Source organism: Danio rerio, chromosome 12 (genome assembly GCF_052040795.2).
Source record: "Danio rerio strain M-AB ecotype USA chromosome 12, GRCz13ab, whole genome shotgun sequence".
NCBI classification, from domain to species: Eukaryota; Metazoa; Chordata; class Actinopteri; order Cypriniformes; family Danionidae; genus Danio; species Danio rerio.
The window spans coordinates 19,326,262-19,345,358 of NC_141032.1; the positions used below are offsets into that span (position 1 = coordinate 19,326,262).

General features: G+C 36.5%; 3 protein-coding genes across 6 annotated transcripts in view; 1 reads left to right on the top strand and 2 right to left on the bottom strand.

The window, feature by feature from the left end:
• stambpl1 (STAM binding protein-like 1) overlaps positions 1-11,558 on the bottom strand; it is a 44,839-nt gene extending 33,281 nt beyond the window's left edge. For 2 of the 4 annotated variants that reach the window (XM_087276066.1, XM_087276068.1), the window contains exons 1-4: positions 11,237-11,558; positions 6,592-6,698; positions 2,247-2,461; positions 2,041-2,116 (exon numbers count right to left, since the gene is read on the bottom strand). In XM_087276066.1, the coding sequence (XP_087132192.1) occupies positions 2,041-2,116; positions 2,247-2,461; positions 6,592-6,621 (321 nt within the window). In that variant the 5' untranslated portion in view covers positions 6,622-6,698; positions 11,237-11,558. Of the gene's footprint in view, positions 1-2,040; positions 2,117-2,246; positions 2,465-6,591; positions 6,699-11,236 lie in introns of all 4 variants that reach the window. The other 2 variants (XM_087276065.1, XM_087276067.1) reach the window with 1 other exon arrangement.
• A 1,463-nt stretch (positions 11,559-13,021) lies between these two features.
• ankrd22 (ankyrin repeat domain 22) lies at positions 13,022-16,867 on the top strand. The gene is given in 6 exon segments (NM_200274.1): positions 13,022-13,173; positions 14,326-14,517; positions 14,733-14,840; positions 14,993-15,070; positions 15,182-15,280; positions 16,529-16,867. Coding segments are annotated over 6 exon segments (576 nt in total). The 5' UTR covers positions 13,022-13,152; the 3' UTR covers positions 16,607-16,867.
• A 19-nt stretch (positions 16,868-16,886) lies between these two features.
• lipf (lipase F, gastric type) overlaps positions 16,887-19,097 on the bottom strand; it is a 37,847-nt gene continuing 35,636 nt past the window's right edge. Inside the window, 2 exon segments of the mRNA NM_213404.1 lie at positions 16,887-17,647; positions 18,737-18,805. Coding sequence (NP_998569.1) covers positions 17,414-17,647; positions 18,737-18,805 — 303 coding nt within the window. The 3' untranslated portion in view covers positions 16,887-17,413.

A 19,097-nucleotide genomic window follows, 5' to 3' on the forward strand; every position in this document is an offset into this window, starting at 1 on the left:
GGGGCTGGAGCCGACACTGGAGGGTGCTCTGGGGCTGGAGCCGACACTGGAGGGCGCTCTGGGGCTGGAGCCAACACTGGAGGGCGCTCTGGGGCTGGAGCCGACACTGGAGGGCGCTCTGGGGCTGGAGCCGACACTGGAGGGCGCTCTGGGGCTGGAGCCGACACTGGAGGGCGCTCTGGGGCTGGAGCCGACACTGGAGGGCGCTCTGGGGCTGGAGCCGACACTGGAGGGCGCTCTGGGGCTGGAGCCGACACTGGAGGGCGCTCTGGGGCTGGTGCAGCAGTTTGGGCAGCCCTCTTTCTCTGCAGCCTCCGTTTACTCGACCGAGTCAGAGGGAGGTCATGAGCTGCACTCGTAGAGGAAGGAGGGGTGGAGTATTTGCCACAATCAGCTGGAGGTGGTGTGAGGATCTGCCAATCCTTGCGGTGGTGGAGATAAAGTGAGAAGCCCCAGAAGTCCAACACCCCAAGCTGATCCATCTCCCACTGTGGCAGGGGTTCATCGAGACAGAGATTAAAAGCTTCCTTCAGAGTGGCGTCATCAAACTCAAGCCCCCTAGCATAAGTCCAAAAAAACTGGGCAAAGCTTTTTACCTCCAGACCTTGCTGGCGGGCCGACACCAGCCCCTGAAGGCGCCTCTGTCTCTCCTCTGCTGTGGTGGGTGGAAGGATAATTATGCTCATCCTGTTGCTGAGTCCTCTGTTTGGCCTGTTCGTACTGTCAGGGTTCGGGAAGGATGAGGGAGCGAGGACTCAAGTGCAAACAGGATGATTTATTGATAATAAAAATAAAACAAAATTAGAACAAAAACCACCCCGAGGGGGAAAAACATAACTATAAAACAAACACTCAAACAAACTTGGATGGGCTGGCAGGACAAACAGGACTGGATAGCACACGACATGGAAATAACGACGACGACGAACAGGCAAATGACTGAAAACATGAGGGGGATTATAAAGCAAAAAGTAAATTGACACACAGGTGAACATGACAAACTAATAATGAGTAAACAAGGAGGGTGGGACTAGACAATAGACGGGAGAGCGCATGACACAGAGAGACAATACAAGCCATGCGCTCACATAAAGCAACACTGAAGCACACGACAAAAGCACGTGACCACAATGTAAACACCAAGCCACGTGCTTTGACAAGAGACGCAAGACACGAGCACACGATAGATAAATACCTTACCGTGCGCTCACACATAAGCAACGCGCATGCTTCATCTCAGCGCCAACCAAAACTGAAACCAACTAGACGGAGGCGCCGAGAATAAAGCAGCGCGCTGCTGACAGAACAAACACAAACACTAGTACAAGAGCGCGCGCGTCTGAGGGACGCAGAGCGTGCGCGGCCACATCAAGTGGCAGCGCGCACACTCTGCGTACACCCACGACGGCGCGCGCGCGCACACAGAGACAGAAACAGGACCAGACGTGGAGTAGTGTCAGAGCTCTGCCACCAAAACAAGAATTTACAAGACCAAAGTGGCAGAACCCTGACATGAAGAGGCTGTACTAGTGCTGTTATTTGCAGAATATCATACGACTAGCAGCCAATCAAGTTGAAGAACCAAACAGAACTGTTGTATAAATATAATATAAATATATTGTCTGGAAATAATATATCTTGGAATGTCATGACTGACTTGAATCAACTATGCCAGAGAGCCATGTAATTGATGCAAACTTACATATATTTATCACATATAAATTACATATATTTATTTAAGACAGCGCATAGATCTTATGAAAATCATCAAAGAGCCGCCCTTTGCTAAAGCTTCAGGAAATCACTGAATGCACAAAAGTAATAATGAAGTGGTGTTTCCCAGCATGATCAGCATGAAGTTCAGCTGATAGAAGCGAAAGCAAAACATGTGCCCACACAAGGCAAACCCACCATGTGAGCAGCTGAGAGCATGACAAGTCTTCCAGCCAAAGTAATTGAGCGTAATGCTAATCAGATTTACAGTGGGCTGAGCGCCACAGGGCTCCATCAGTTACTGAGAGCAACACGCCAGGGGCTTACCTTCATTATCACCTGCTTCTCAGGGATGTTGCACTGCTGATAGTCCCTGTGGCTGGGGAGTTTCTCAACAAATAAACTGTACAAAGTAAAAATGTCAAATATTGAAAACAGGAGTTAAAGGTTGATAGTCATTAATTTGATTAAATATTTGAGGAAAAATAACATTTAAGACACAGCTGAAAAGCTACAAACAAAACAAAACATACGTGATGAACTTGTTGTAGAGGACAAAGGCATTCTCCAGGCTGCCCTCCTCTAGATAAACAGCTGCCATACGCTCCATCTCCACACCAGAGCGAAAGTAGCGTCTCGGGGCGATGTCTTCGTTTATTTCTATGTTATAGCCCATTTTGCTGAGGGCCCGCACACGTTCCACAGCAGGCAGAGTGACATCAGTGTGATCCGGCTCAGCTGCTAACTTCTTCTGCAAACAGACAACAGCCGTGAGAATAAAGCAGTGGCTTATTTAATTATTTATTCATTCATTCATTCATTCATTTTCCTTCGAATTACTAATCAGGACTCATCACAGCGGAATGAACTGTCAACTATTCTAGCATATCTTTTACACGGCGGATGCCCTTCCATATATATACCAGTACTGGGAAACACCCATACACTCACACATTCACACAAGCACTCATTCACTACCAATTAGTTCATCCATTGTAAAGAACTATTGCTGGTGAAGGCAAAGTGGAAGAAATAGTCCCCTATTTCTTTTTTAGCATTTTTTGTGTGGTGATTTTTCCCAGCTTTTTTTTTATCTGTTTAAATAATATCAGTCCATAATTGATATTTTATATAATATGATTTTTGAATCCAAACACTTTTTGAACCCAAACATTTTTTAATTCAAACACAACCGTGTGTTTGTTAATCTGGTCAACGGAAAACTGGCTTCAAATGAACACATTTTCAAGAGTTAACACTTAGCTGATGATTGATTATGAAGCTTGTTTGGCATGCTGTCCCAGGAGAGGCCCCCTAAGCTCATAAGATACTCGAGCCCGAGGCTCTCTCCTGTTTGCAAAGCGTGGGGAGAGTTTGAGCTCAGGTAGATCTCGAGAACTGCCTCTTCAAAATGATGGTTGTTACATGGAACTTAGGGTATTTATAATGATTTAGGAATCGTCTGATTGTTGAATCTTAAATTGAATAATGCGGGACCAGCCGCAAGCAACCATATGCATGCGATCCTCTCGAAATTATTAATTAATTCATTCATTTTTTTTTCGGCTTAGTCCCTTTATTAATCTGGGGTCACCACAGCAAAATGAACCAACTTATCCAACACATGTTTTACGATGCGGATGCCCTTCCAGCAGCAACCCATCTCTGGGAAACATCTATACACACCCATTCACACTCTTGGAGTATGGACAATTTAGCCTACCCAATTCACCTGTACTACATGTCTTTGGACTGTGGGGGAAACCGGAGCACCCGGAGGAAACCCACACGAACGCAGGGAGAACATGCAAACTCTACACAGAAACGGCAACTGACACAGCCAAGGCTCGAAACAGCGACCTTCTTGCTATGAGGCGGAAGACCTACCTGCTGCACCACTGCATCGCCTCCTCTCGAAATTAGTTTATAATTAAACTTAACTTATTTTTACCAAGCGGCAACCTCCCGCTCTCCCTCGTGAAGTAAATACGGAAGTAACTAAAACTACAATTCATCGCTAGTCCTGGCTCCATAATAGAGCAAATTTCTATCCACCCAGATTGATTTGGGTCAATAGACAGATTGATTAGATGTAGGCTCTCGAACAGTCATCTGAAACGTTGTCATACAGTGTTATGCTGGATTTCATAAATAGCTTTGCATTTACTAACACAGCCTACATTTGACGTGTTTGGAAGTAATTTGGGTTTTCCTGCTGTAGAAAAACGTCATAAGTACAACGTTAAGTAGCTCAATGTATTACAACAGTGTTTTTAAAGGTCTAAACACTTTATTGATATAGTACACAGCCAAGCAGCTTCTTTTGGGATGTTCAGAAACCTATGGGTGACATTACGGCTACTGCATCCATTTCTGTTACAGTCTACGTTTTTACTTAATTTCTGTCATGTGATAAAGTTTGGGGCTCTTTCCAGGTTTGCCTTTTTGCTAAAGTGGTTGGGATTTAGAAATAATAATATTCAACAATATTCTTGGCTTGACACTACTGCATAAAAGAAAATTAGAAATTTGAACTTGTGCAGTGTAGGCATGAGACGATAACCGCTTTCAAGGTATACCGGGGTTTGGAAAAGTCAAAGATTTAAAACCGAAAAAAAAAATTCTGTTAAACCATTCCTACGGTTTTGAAATGTTTTTTTAATGTGTTTTTTTTTTTTTTTTAACAGCAATTTTTTTTAGTTCATTAGGGCAACAGTAACTCCAGCTTTAAAGGACAGTCCACATCAAAAGTTACGGTTCCAAAATATTTGACATGTTACTTAATAAAAAATATTGTGTTCAATGGGGAAAATGTTGCTGTTTTTTTACTCAGACATTTTAAAACACATTTTAAAGCAGTAATTACAGAACCCTGATACTGTGATATTAGTCACACTTTACAATAAGGTTTATTAGTTAATGTTAATTAATGCATTTACTAACATGAACAAAGAATGAACAATAAATTTAATACTGTATTTGTTCATGTTAGTTAACGTTAGTTAATGAAAATACAGTAGTTCATTGTTAGTTCATGTTAACTCATGGTGCATTAACTAATGTTAACAAGCATGGACTTGGATGTTAATAATGCATTAGTAAATGTTTAATTATGATTAATAAATGCTGCACATGTGTTGTTCATGATTTGTTCATGTTAGTAAATGCAATAACTAATGAACTTTATTGTAAAGTGTTACCGTGATATTTTATCCAAGGTTATCATACCGTCAGGATCTTATACCGGCCCATGCCTAGTGCAGAGCTGTTTTATTGCTGAATCGAGATTATTAAAAAAATGTACAAATAATGCAATTTTAACACTGTTATTGAACTGATTCAAGCTAAATAATGACACTATTGTGTTCAGAAGAACTGCTTATAATGCTGGTCACATTCAATACTGATTGAGCTGAATGACACGATTGTTTTTGTCTGAACTTTGCAACATTTATAAAAGCAATTGGAATGGAATTGTAATTTACTCTATAATGCCTCATTGTCATATCATGTACACAGAAATTAGCGTGTCTTCACAGCAACCTAACAACATAAAAGTTTGTTTAAATGTTTTATGCATTAAAATAGAATACAGAAGGTATTTTTAAAAAATGTACTTAAAAAAACAAACCGAACTGACTTCATAATCAGTGGTTGATTCTATAATTTTTCTGCCTACCAGTGTGAAATACTATCTGCTTTGAATCTGTCTTGTATAATCTGCTTAATAAATCATGATGACCTGACTTTTAGATTTCTGACTCTAAGATGACTCAAGCTGCTGAGCTACATTATAGCGCCATCAAAGAAAGATGCCTGAACTAGGATCAGTCCCTGGCCCGTACGCCAGCAGCACAGAACATTTGGTCCAAAAGACATCACAAGCCTCTGATGCACACAACATAAGCTCTGTTCATCACCCAGCTTGAGCAAACCGGAACACCCACGCTGAGCTTGCTTCCAGCTCTCATACTAATGACTAAACAGAGCCTCTGTTTTAGGGTCAGAAAAGAGCGGGCATCTTATCAACATGCAGCAAGACACTGATGGACACCAATAAGGGTCTGGCGACAGCTTGCTTGATTTAAAAAATATGCAGTTAAACATTTGTGAATGCTGGTGGAGAGCCAAATTAAAATTCACTCACTGGAAAGAAAAAAAAATGTTTTTCTTAGTTAGAGTTTTTGTCTTGTTCCAGAACTTATTAAATCAAGAAGCATTTTCCAGACAAGTAAAACAAAAACAAAAAAATTTACATTTTGCAAATTTCACTGTAAGACAAGCAAAATAATCCCCACTGGCACATTATTGAGCTTGTTTTGAAGAAAAAGCTTGTTTAAATTAGACTTAAAAAAAAAAAAAAAAAATATATATATATATATATATATATATATATATATATATATATATATATATATATATATATATATTATTATTATATATATATATATATATATATATATATATATATATATATATATATATATATATATATATATATATATATATTATTATATATATATATTATTATTATTTTTTACTAGTCTAAAATGCATCTTGATTTAAAACTTTTACATATTTGGACACGAAACAATAGTAATAGATGCAATTTTTGCAGTAGAAAACTGGCCAGAATAAAAAGACTACTTTATTGGTGCATTCACCAAAAGGGGAAGTGAAGTGTGAAGGGGGCTACATCCGTTGCTTCCCTCTCGCCCACTCCAGGATAGAGGAATCTAAATGACGGAGCTGCTGCAATGGGAATACTAATGGGAGTGAGTCAGAGGAAGCCATTCTGTCCCTGCGACCCACCTCCAAGTATTATCAGCTGTCCCCCGACCACCATCACCACCCTCCTCCACCCACAATGCCACTTACCAGCGTGCTGAAACTGAAGCCCTGGTCCATGGTGAGTTTATGAGCTTGGCTTGCAGGCTTCGATCCTCCCTATGCATCCATCTGTCATCTCCCAAGATGATTCCAAGCTGAGGAGCAAGAAACATCATATCTGGCATCACAGCAGTTCTAAAGACGTCTTTTTAGTTACTCAACACTTGCTTTGGATACAGTTCCATGCTGCAGAATTTCTTAGCGTGTTCTCCCTAATCTATTAACACAGTTACCATGCCCTGTGCATTTCCATGGGGATTATTGAATATAATTCAGCGTCTCAGTCCCAATAACACAGTTATTCCTTCCAGAATCTGTGCTACAGTTGCTATGACAGCTTGTTACCATGCAGCAAAATATGGTGACTCATGGATATCTTCAGCTGTGAAAAAAAAATCATTGGTGAGCTTTTTCACTTAGCACAAAGCTGGGTACATATTGGTTAGCTTCTCTCTCACTCCCTTATGTATTCTATGATAGCTGAGAGCAGATCCACTATTTCACAATTTAAAATAATACATATAATCACCACAGAAGAAAATATTCTGAATAATGTTGCCATGGCAACTTAAATTAGATGCACCGCTAAAATAAAAGCACAGGAGGTGTGACAGATTTAACACCGAGCAATGTCTGATAAGCAGGTCATTGCATCATGTACATTTGCATTTGACTGGTTAAGAAAATATTGCCTCTAGATCAGAGATGCCCAAACTAGAGCCCGCGGGCCAAAGTTGACCCTTTGTAGACCCACCAGATGGAAAATTATTGCGAAGGGTTGGGGAATGCTTTTAACAGACCCACATAGCGAAATTTTTCTGGCCCACACAATCAGGTTTTGCTTGGCCCACATGCCGCAATGAATTACGGTACATGACTGGACCAAGTCTAGCTTTCAGACAAGAGCCAAACATGGACCATATCTGGGTCAAGTCACAGACAAGTTAATAACTCATAACTGGGCCTGAGCTGGGCCAGATATGTTGGTGTGTCTCGATTGCAATGAAATTGATAAAGCCGCAAAGCATTGTGCTTTAGGCACACTAGGAGCATGCCTTTTCTCAAAGAGACCTGATTGGTAAAAAAAATTCTCTTTACTCAAAAATTAATGTAACTCATTTTAAATGTAGGTCAAGACAGGCCAAACTTAGATGGCCCATATATCAGTTTTTAACATCTGGGCCAAATACTACATTTTACATCTGGCCCAAATCTTGTGTGGCGCCAACTCTGCCAAACCTGGGCCATGTTTGGCCCTAATGCTGTATGACAGTGCCGGATGAAAGCCTGCTGTGCCAGCTTTATGCCAAATCTGGGCCAAAATTCTTTGCTTCCTGGGGATATTCTCATGTGTATTTTAATGTAACCTTTTGTCTGTTTGTTTTATTGTTGAGCTACAAAAAACAAACAAAAATTTTATTAAATGTTACAATTAAATGTTGTTCATGAAACAGATTCAAAAAATGAACATAGTGACACTTAACGAATTGGGGACAAAGCTGAAAATATCAACATGCAAATGATTATTTTTAACAAATGTTTGTTAAAATAATTTACTTTTTTAAAAAAATTGTGGTAACACTTTATAATAACTACACACTATAAATCATTTATTAAGCATTAGCAAATAGTGAATTCATTATCTGTTAAGCATTAACTCAACATTAATAAGTGTTAGTAAGCAATTTATAACTGCAGCTACAAATGCTCTATTCTTGACTTATAAGCACCTATATAATGTGTTTAATGATTGTATTTTCATACTTAGTTAATGATTTATTTTTAATTACTAAATTAAGTATCGAATTATTTACAAACTGTTTGTATTTAAGAGTAGTTGAGGGTTTTTAGGATCATTCAGAATGAGTTAATAAATGATTAATAACCTATTGAAATCAACATTTATATGTCTTATTATTCAGGCATATATTAATGGTTACATATGTTAATAAATGCTTTATTAACTCAACTTCATGCAGTTTTGTGACCTAATCTAAAGTGAGGACTACTCATGCTTTATAAATCCCTTATAAATGACAAATAAAGGTTCAGTTAAATTCTAAACAGGAAGAATGACATTATTTATTTCTCTTCATTTAAAGATACACAAATGAAACTGTACTTCAAATGAAAAATAAATCTTTGCAACTTTATCTAAAATAGAATCACTGTAGAGTTTAAATATTACATCTTATTATAATGTTAAATTATTATATTGTTGTTGTTGTTATTGTTTTATCCAGTTGGATGTCATATTTTGACACTCCTGTTATTTTGCAATGTTTAAACTTTACAGTAATTTTACTTTTTAGAAAGATTGCACAGATTATCGTTCATTTGATACTGAGCCTTTAATAGTCATTTATAAGGCACTTATAAAGCATGAATAGTCCTCACTTTAGATTAGGTCACAAAACTGCATGAAGTTGAGTTAATAAAGCATTTATTAATATATTAGTTAACTATTAGTATATGCCTGAATAATAAAAATTATAAATGTTGATTTCAATAGTTTATTAATCATTTACTAACTCATTCTGAATGGTCCTGAAAACCCTCAACTACTCTTAAATACAAACGGTTTGTAAATAATTCGATACTTAATTTAGTAATGAAAAATAAATCATTAACAGAGTATGAAAATACAATTATTAATTATATGCAATTCAATTAATTACATACTTTTGTTTTTATTTGTAATTATTATAAATTCAATTAGGAAATTACCTATGGCAACTTTAATGTTATACAGTGGATATGGTGGATGAGGAGATTCCCCCTATTGTGTAAAGCGCTGTGAGTGCCCAGAAAAGCGCTTTATAAATGTAAGGAATTATTATTATAATTGTTATTACAGTTAGCTACATTTACCTTCATCCCACAGCTCTCAATCAAGCTTGGATTTTGGCCCTTCAGAGAAGAAAGTTTGGGCACCCCTCCTCTAGATTAAATTGCGAGTTTACAAAAAGTACAACTTTTTACAATTTCATGTTTACTCACGAGAGAAAGCACATGTAGATGCCTCTAAGTGCCATTTTTTTCATCTAAAATGAACATTTTTCTTAAGCACCTTTGTGTAGGTTCAGAATTTTCACTTTTATTGTGACAAATAAGTTTTTATTCATTGCCTTTAAATTGAAATAATGTAACATAAACAGAAGGCTGAGTTATTAATTTTTTTGAGTCAAAAATATTCTAACAGAAAGCAGCTTTTGCATTTGAACTCACAAATGACTCAGTAGCACATAATGGATGTCTTTAAGACTAAAGAGATTTGAAAGCATCATAAATGGTTAGAAAATATCAATATTTTATCTACGAAAACAAACTATGTTCTAAACATTGACATTATTGAGCTCCAAAATACATTTTCAGTGTTCCGTTGAAGAACAAGTAAAAACACAAGAATGCTCAATGAGGAATGAGTGGTACTTCAACATATTTTAAAGGCCAAATAAATGAAACCACAGTCCACATCATTATACATGCCTGTGTTTGATCAAAATACAAGATCTGTGATTGTATCTCTCCTATCACAATATGTAAGATTAGATTATTACCCAGATGACTATTTTTCCAGCTGTGCATATACTGTGCAATGTTTATTCAGCAAGTGATTGCTATAATACTCCTCCTTCCTGAACCCTAAGAATAAGTAATATTTTTGTAATTAAAAAGTAACATGTCATTTAACAGCGAGTAGAACTTTTTTTTTACTTTAGTTTTTTTTTTCTAGTGAATCAATCACTTCTGATTCATAATTTGCCTCCGTAAGTAACTTCTGCTCTTCTCTGTCACTGTTCTAGACATTGTAGACTACAGATTTAATCACTAAAATCATTCAGATCAAATATATATTCGTGAAATTAATCAGGTTAGTTCTATATTTCTTAATTCACAACAATAATAAAGTAACTTCTGCTTTTTTCTGTCACTGAACTAAATTATGATATCAATTGATCAGTTTTAAATGTGCTCTGACATGGAGCTACTCCAAGACACAATAAATATTAAGATGGCAACATTCAAGTCAACATTATAGACTACAGATATGATCACTTAAATCATTCAGATCAAAATCAGTGAAAGTAATCAGGTTAGTGCTATATTTCCCAACTCGCAACAATAATAAAGTAACTGCTCTTCTCTGTCACTGAACTAAATTATGATATAAATAGATCAGTTTTTAATGTGCTCTGACATGGAGATTCTCCAAGACACAATCAATATTAAGATGACAAGTATACATTCTAGTCTACAGATATAATCACTAAAGACATTCAGATCAAAATATCAGAGAAATGAATCAGGTTAGTGCTATATTTCCCAACAATAATAAAGTAACTTCTGCTCTTCTCTGTCACTGAACTAAATTATTATATAAATTGATCAGTTTTTAATGTGCTCTGACATGGAGATTCTCCAAGACACAATAAATATTGAGATGGCAAGTCAACATTCTAGACTACAGATTTGATCACTAAAATTATCAAATATGTCAGTGAAATTAATCAGGTTAGTGCTATATTTCCCAACTCACAAAAACAATAAATAAATAACAATAACGCATGGGCCTGATTTAGTAGTAGCACAAAAAAGTGTAATGTTTAATAAATGTAATAAAGATCCTCACCTGTAGGTGAATGGCTGTTGTGATCCCATGCTCCACATTCCTACAATCGTCGCATGTGGCACTTACTAGAATTCAGCGCGGAAACAGGCAACTCGCGTAAATAAAAGAGCAGGTTTTTATTATTGTCTGAAACTCTCGGTCTTTTGCCTTTGTGCCTCATGGAAGCTTTGTTCTTTTGGCATGGGTATACGCGCGGGGCTAAAATGGCTGATTGCTGTCTTTCAGAGCGAATAACCCTGCGATGTCAGACGGTTCGCCAGGAGCTGTGCGAGTCAGATGAAAGCTGCTGCTGCTGGAGCTGCGGTGCTGCCGGTCACTGGCTGTGTTTCAAACGCTCACGAGCCGCCTATGTAGGCAGCATCCGGATTTTCAGGATTCTTCTTTGATGCCTTTGCGCTGACCAGTTCACTAGATTTTGAGCCGCAATCAGAGTGACATCTGGAGAGAGTGGGAATGGCTGAATAATACGACATTTACGCTTTGATTGACTTCATTATTTTCAAGCACTCGCAGATTTTCATGACAGTTTATTCACATTTTAAAGGCATTGTAGGCCTAGTATGTAATTTGTTGTGTGTTTATTGGGGCCTGTTTACGTTTATTTTGTGCCATTTTTCTCGCCACAATAGTTAAAAGAAGGATAAATCTGATATAGGCTAACATGTTTGTATTTTTTTATCCACCAGATGGGGCACAATTCCTTTAAATCAGCATTACATTTTTTCTGGCAACTGTTAATAATTAATGTTCTTTAGAATTAGAGTTCTAAAGTGCTTGTTTAAAACATTTATTAATATTTATTTATTTGTTTCCTTAAGTGTACCTGCGATGTGGACTCAGACTACATTTCATTTAAATCAAGGTTATAATAATAATAGGCATAGTAATAATAATAATAATAATAATAATAATAATAATAATAATAATAATAATAATAATGATGATGATAATAATAATCTGTTTACAAGGCATTTGGCCTTTTTTCTTTTCTTTTTTGTACTTTGTATAAGGAAAAAAATAAAATAAGTAGTGTTTTTTAGTCTAACAATTTGTCACATTGGAATTATAAGGTTCTATCTGCGTTCTGAATAATTAAGATATTATGAAATATTATTATGTAAATAAATTGTCATTCAATAAGAATATGTCAATAACTCAATTTTGACAAAAATGTCAGATAGAACCTTACAATTCTAATGTGACAAATTGTTAACTGAAGATTCACTCTGTCATTTGAATAAGTACACAGATTGAGCACCACCATTGACTCTTGAAGCGTGCAGCGAGTTCACCAGTTCAAAATAACAAGGAATGGCATGTTTATTGTGGAATGTAATGTAGACACCCAAAAGAGCTATATTTTTGTCTTTGCTCTGTTGCACTTAAACATATGCACTTGACAGATCTTTTTAACCTTTTTAACATTCCTTATTGTGGTGGTTGTTTACTTTCCAAATATTTTTTTATTAATCTAAGGTTTGTATTTCTCTGTGACAAATGACTCTATTTAATGATGTTATGCTGTTCTGTGATGTCCTAATCTAAAAGCCGAGAATTATTCTAGCCTACATGTAGATCAGTACTCACGCGTTTCCCCGTTTTAAACTCTTGTAAAAATGTTACTTCTCCTGCTAAAGATGACTCGGTAAATTTATTCTGGATTTCTCGAGTTCGACGGGAAATGAGTCTATCGTCTCTCGTAGCGGATGAATCCACCGTCCCCTACACACCTGAACTGATTGCGTCATTATGTGGCTTATGCGTCATCGTTACGCCCTCACCCTTATCACCTGAATCACTGGTACCGCACGCAGCAGGTACAAAGCAAATTAGCGAAGGGCTGTTAGTTTTATATCTTCAAACTTCAGATAAAGGATTTGTAAGTTTCGTTTTGCTTCAGGGACAGAGGAAGACAAATGGGGATCTTGTACTCAGAGGTAACGTGACTTACAGCTTGTTTTGAAACTTGATCTTCCTGTTTTGGACTGGAAAAGACTTGGTTATTGTAACATGTTCTGGTCGTTTAAATGTAAATTAAGACAAGAGATTAGGACAATCTCTTACGATTTAATGAGTTTTCCTCTTCGTACTTGAAATTTGTCAGCGTAATGGATTAAACTGAGTATATACTTAGTCATAATTATTACTGCTACGTGTAACTGTGCAGTAACTGTCATCTCCGACAACCAGTTTAACGTTCACACTTTTATTATCAGAATTCAGAGAAGAGTCATATCTTATTTTGTTTTCTTTTTTAAAGATGTCAATGTTTACGTTTTATTATACTTTAGCAATGTTAGAATTTTCATTAGTGATTTAGCATTTTCATTAGTTATTTATTAACGAGACTTTATCTCATTCGGATACACGTATGTGTTGGTTTACTTACAGATAACAGAAAAATACAACACAGTTTATAGATGTGATATTTTCACTGTTTATATAGGCAAATTAATACACATAATGTTTATTATTTTTAACTTTAATTTTGTATTTGCAAAGGGTGTGTTTTATGTGTTGAGTAATCTGTCAAGTTTATGAAGTCACCAGACCTGTTTTGATCTTCATCACGTCTGATATTTTTAAGTTATCTTTCGTTTGACATCACATGCCTCTGGCATTAACTGAATATAGCCTATGTGCCCTCTAATTTCATTCATTCACTTTCTTTTCGACTTAGACCCTTTATTAATCCAGGGTTGCCACAGTGGAATGAACCCCCAACTTATCCAGCACATGTTTTACGCAGCGAATGCCCTTCCAGCCGCAATCCATCACTGAGAAACATACACACTCATTCACGTATACACTATAGACAATTTAGCCTACCCAATTCACCTATACCACATGTGTTCAGACTTGTGGGGTAAACCGGAGCACCCGGAGGAAACACACGCAAACACGGGGAGAACATGCAAACTCCACACAGAAACGCCAACTGACCCAGCCAAGGCTTAAACCAGCAGCCTTCTTGCTGCGAGGCGAAAGTGCTACCGGCTCCGCCACCACACCCTCTAATTTAATGTACTTTAAGAAATTCTTATACATGCTTTAATGTAATGTTGTTTCATGCTGCTTTCTTTCCATAGCCCATGTGTCAGGCAGCTTATGATGATGACATCCACAAACTGAAAGAACTCATCTCAGCTGATCCCAGGAACATAAATGCTCAAGATGAAGGAACGGGAGACACACCGGTTATAGCTGCCTGTAGACGGGGCAACCTCAGGATTGTAAAATACCTGCTAGATAGCAATGCAAATGTGTCCATAAGGAATAAGGTATTGCATAAGAGTTGAGAGTGAACGCAGTTCTCTTGAGTCATGATTACCATAATGCTGCCATCATATTGTTATGAATGAGTATAGTGTGCAATTATTCATTTAAATGCATGTTGCCTGACTCACTCTGTGGTACATTTTATCTATGATTGTTTATTTCATGTAGTTTTTTTATATATGTGGCGTATATATAATATATGTATCTCTTCCTTTAGAAACAAAGGACTTGTTTGCACTATGCTACAAGAAGAACCTTTTCCTTCTTGGACTACCTGATGATTGCCATTTTAATGCCTATTTTGCTCATTGGTTTTCTTATATTGGTAAGTTGTGGTATTTTAATGTCTAAAATGCATTAATAATTGAAAATTTATCTGAATGAGATTAAGAAATATTTTTTAAAGATTGCTTTATAGGCATAGAAAGTGTGCTAGTTTTACAAATATAAAGCGTTTTACCCTTTTTATTTCAAAAGGAAGAGAAGCAAAGAAAAAATGTGAAGTTGATGGAGTTTTTGTTGGCCACTAAAGTGGATGTAAATGCTGTAGACTATGTAAGTAAAACACTTTATTTTTTTCAAGTCAAGGGTATTAAAATCTTTGACAAAGTTTTGTGCTAAAAAGATGTTCATGTTATAATGTGTGTATCGTTGCATCTTTTTTAGAAGGGGAACACTGGACTTCACTATGCGTGCCAAAGAAAAAGTCAAAGGATTATTCCATTGTTACTGCAGAGGAATGCAGATGTTTCAATACAGAACAAAGTAAGTTAATTATGTGGGCATTGGAAGGGCCAGACAGAATCAGTGGATATTTTTTTGCTATTTCTTTTTGAATTTTGTTGAAAATACGCAGAATGATTTTAGGAGTATTGTAACTAAAAACTGAATATATAAAATAAAAATAACTTTTGAACTTTTATTTAATGTTTACAATGCAGATCCACTTATTTGGTCAACAAAGCAAGTCCGAAAAGTATTACTTTACAAACTGTATTATACATTAATCAAATCAACAGGTTTATATCAGTTAATTTTACTACTGAAAGTAATCAATGATGGCCTTAAAATCTGTGGATTTCTGTGCATACAGATTCCGGGTCGGCCTAGTCATTGGCCATTACTTGAACATGAACTAACTTTTATCAGTGTATTGAGACATTCAGTTGTCATTGCATCACATCACATGAGTGCAATGACAGGTGCCATAGTTTTGTTGTAAGCCATTTAGGAGTCATCATAAATTGTTTTTCAGATCATGTCAGCTTGTTATACTGAAGATTATTACTTAAGATTATCTCAAGCAAAAATGAAAATTATATTATTTTCTCACCCACATATATGACATATCATATTAATGTAACATTGTTTAATCATCAGAATGAAAATGAAGATATTTTAGATGAAATCTGAGAGCTCTCTCATCTTTTATAGACGTAGTCTAGTGACATTCATTCAAAGTCCTGAAAAGGAACCAATCACTTTCCATGGGTCTCTAGTGGTTGAATGCAAATAAATTAATTAAAAACAGCTCCATGAACAAATTTTGTGCACTGAAAAACTGCAAAAACCTTTGTCAGGGTGTATGTTTACTAAGGGCAGTATGGGACTTGTGTGTTGCGCTGTTGACTCTAATAACAAAACGTTATATTGCGTGTAATAAGTGTGCACCCTCCCCTAACATGAAAGAGAAAACAAAGGCAAGCTTAGTTTTATTTACAGTTTTTAAATGGCTCTCAGATTCCATCTAAAATATCTTAATTTATGTTCCAAAGAAAGTCTCAGAGAATTGAAACAACATGAGGGTGAGCAATTATAGCTGAATTAATTTTTAGGTGACTTTTTAACTTTTACCAGATAAAAAAAAAAAAAACTAAAATATTATTAAGTAATGAAACTTGCCAAAGATGTGAAATTTGTGTTGATATTTTTTGCATATAATCTAAATCTTTAAAATGATGCGATGGGTTGTTTGACTTTTTTTTTCCCTTTTCTCCCCTTCTTCTCTTACAGAATCGGGAAACTCCACTAGATATTGCACAGAAACACAAATTCCTAAAAATTGTTTCAATGTTAACAAAGTCAATGTGAGTAATAATGGAGCACTGGGGTCCTGCACAATTCACCAGATGAGTTTTAGTTTTGATGTGCACCAAATATTTTTTTCTGCACAACAAATATTGTTACATGTGATGTTCTGAAACTACATTTTCTCTGATGAAAATGCTGTATGTAAACATTTGATTTACTGATTTGTTGAGACTTTTCAGACATATCGTGGTTTGTTTTAATGTTCAAGTTTGCTTTTATCACTGTACAGTATAAAATGTATTTCCAAAAAAAAAAAAAAAAGCTCACTACTTTCTATATACATGTCTTCTGTGTTTATTGGGATATGTCACATGATTTAAACAATCCTACCAAAACATTAAAATAAATGATGAAATGCTACAGTTTGAAGATGTAGTGGTTAGTAAAAGCTACAGTTAAAACATTAAACAAGTGCATTTACTTTAAAGGACATTAAAAACAACACCTGATCTTGAGTGTTAAACAGTCTCTGTATGATGGCACAGAAAGACTTCCATTGGTTTTTAAGATCAAATTTACATTCGTAAAATGTTGATTGGGTTACCAGCACCTCAAACAAATGGTTCATCTGCTTACAGCAAGAACAAACAAAGAGGTAGAAAATAATTAGTTAAGGCTCAAAGAATGCTGATAAAACCTGCTGCTCAATCAAATGCTTTTTTCACTCGCTCAGTCCAAATCGGAGGATTTGTGCTTAGTTGGAAAACACCTTTTTTTTCTTGACCTGATCACATCTAATTTTACTTGGACATGCGCAAAATCAGATTTGGACTGATAGTCTAAACAAAGTTAATACTGTATGTCTCTTCAAACATTCTCCCTCATTATTTCGATCATTTTCTCATACATCTCTTGTGGGGCGTCCATCCCCCAGATAAAATCCAGGTGCTCCCAGTGCTTAATGTCGCGTTTATACACCAATTTAGGGATCTGTGTTAGCAGCAAAGCCACATCCTTGGGATCTGCCAGAGTGTCCTGTCCACCAGACCACACAGCTGTGGGTACCGTCATGTCCTGGATGTTGTAAAGTGGAGGGGTCGACTAATAGGGGAAAAGCAGGAACAGAAAACTTAGGCATTGATCAGTTGTACCACAGACTCTAAGGGTGCTTTAACACTAGCACTTTTGGTCCGCACCCGGGTTCATTTGACGTCAGAGTATGGTACGTTCATCTAGTGTGAACATGTCTTCTGAACTCTGGTGCGCACCAACAAACCATACCCGAGTCCGCCTGAAAGAGGTGGTCTGGGGTACAGTTCATGCAAACTCTGGTCCGGTTCACTTCTGGTATGAATTCAACCATACCAAATAACTAAAGTGAACCGCCAAAAGTACAACAAACTATCGCTTTCATAACGTTCAGTAGTGTGTGTGTCTGTGTATCACATACTGTGCCCTTGCTCAGTCCTGTTTATCATCAAGGTAATCACAGTGATTATGTCTACTCGTCTCCTCCAAAAACGACATTGCATGACGTTCTAAACATTTATAATATTTTTGCGCTAGATGGACACGAGTTGCTTTCTGTATGTCCAAAACCAAAAGATTCAGTAAAAGCAGAAAGACTGCGATGTGTGAACGTCTTTTCATTTTGGTGATTTTGCTCTCGTGTCCACCACCTAGCAACGCATTGACGCAAGCGTACCGGGGTTCAGAAGGAAAAAAGACGGTTTGAACACAGACCAACCGAGAAGTTGGCAAGAGGCGATAATCGAACTCGAGTACGGTCCAGCCAATTGAACCAAGTGTGAAAGCACCCTAATTCTCTAATGTTAAGAGTAACAACACTCAAGATGTTCAAAAACATTGTGGGTTGCTGTGTTAAATGTATAAATATTAGTTTATTGTAAGAAAAGGTTTCAAGGCATAGTCTGTGAAATTGTCACCATTTCAACACTCTCATGTCAGTCCAAACCTGGACATGTATGCTTTACCTTTTTCAAAGCAACTTAAGATTTTGAAGAAATGTGTTAAGAGTTATGCTTCTGTACTCTTTGACTTCCATTGTATAGAAAATCACAGTGGACGAAAAGTAATGCATACAGTCATGAGACTAAATAATGACAGAATGTTCGCTGTTAGGTGGTCTTCAAGGGTTAAGGGGAGAACAGTTTTATTCCATAAAATTACCTGATTATAATGTGCCATATTTCCAGCTCTTCCATAATTGTATGCCATGAGCTTACTGGATTTCACAGCCTGTACAAAGAATACACAAAATATTTTTAAAAAGAAAGGCAAGCTACAGTACAAAGGAAACAGAACTTTCATATGATTTGAGGTTGCCTTCATTATCAAAGAGCAAAGTCAAAATACCTTCAATATAGGCAAAGCACATTTCTATAGCACATTTCATACACAGTGCCACAGTGCTTTACATAAACAGGAATATGAGAAGTAAAAAATATATATATAAAATAATAAAAAAACATTATAAAAGAATGAATAAGAAAAGACATAATAGTGTGATCTGTCAGACGTAGCACTTTGG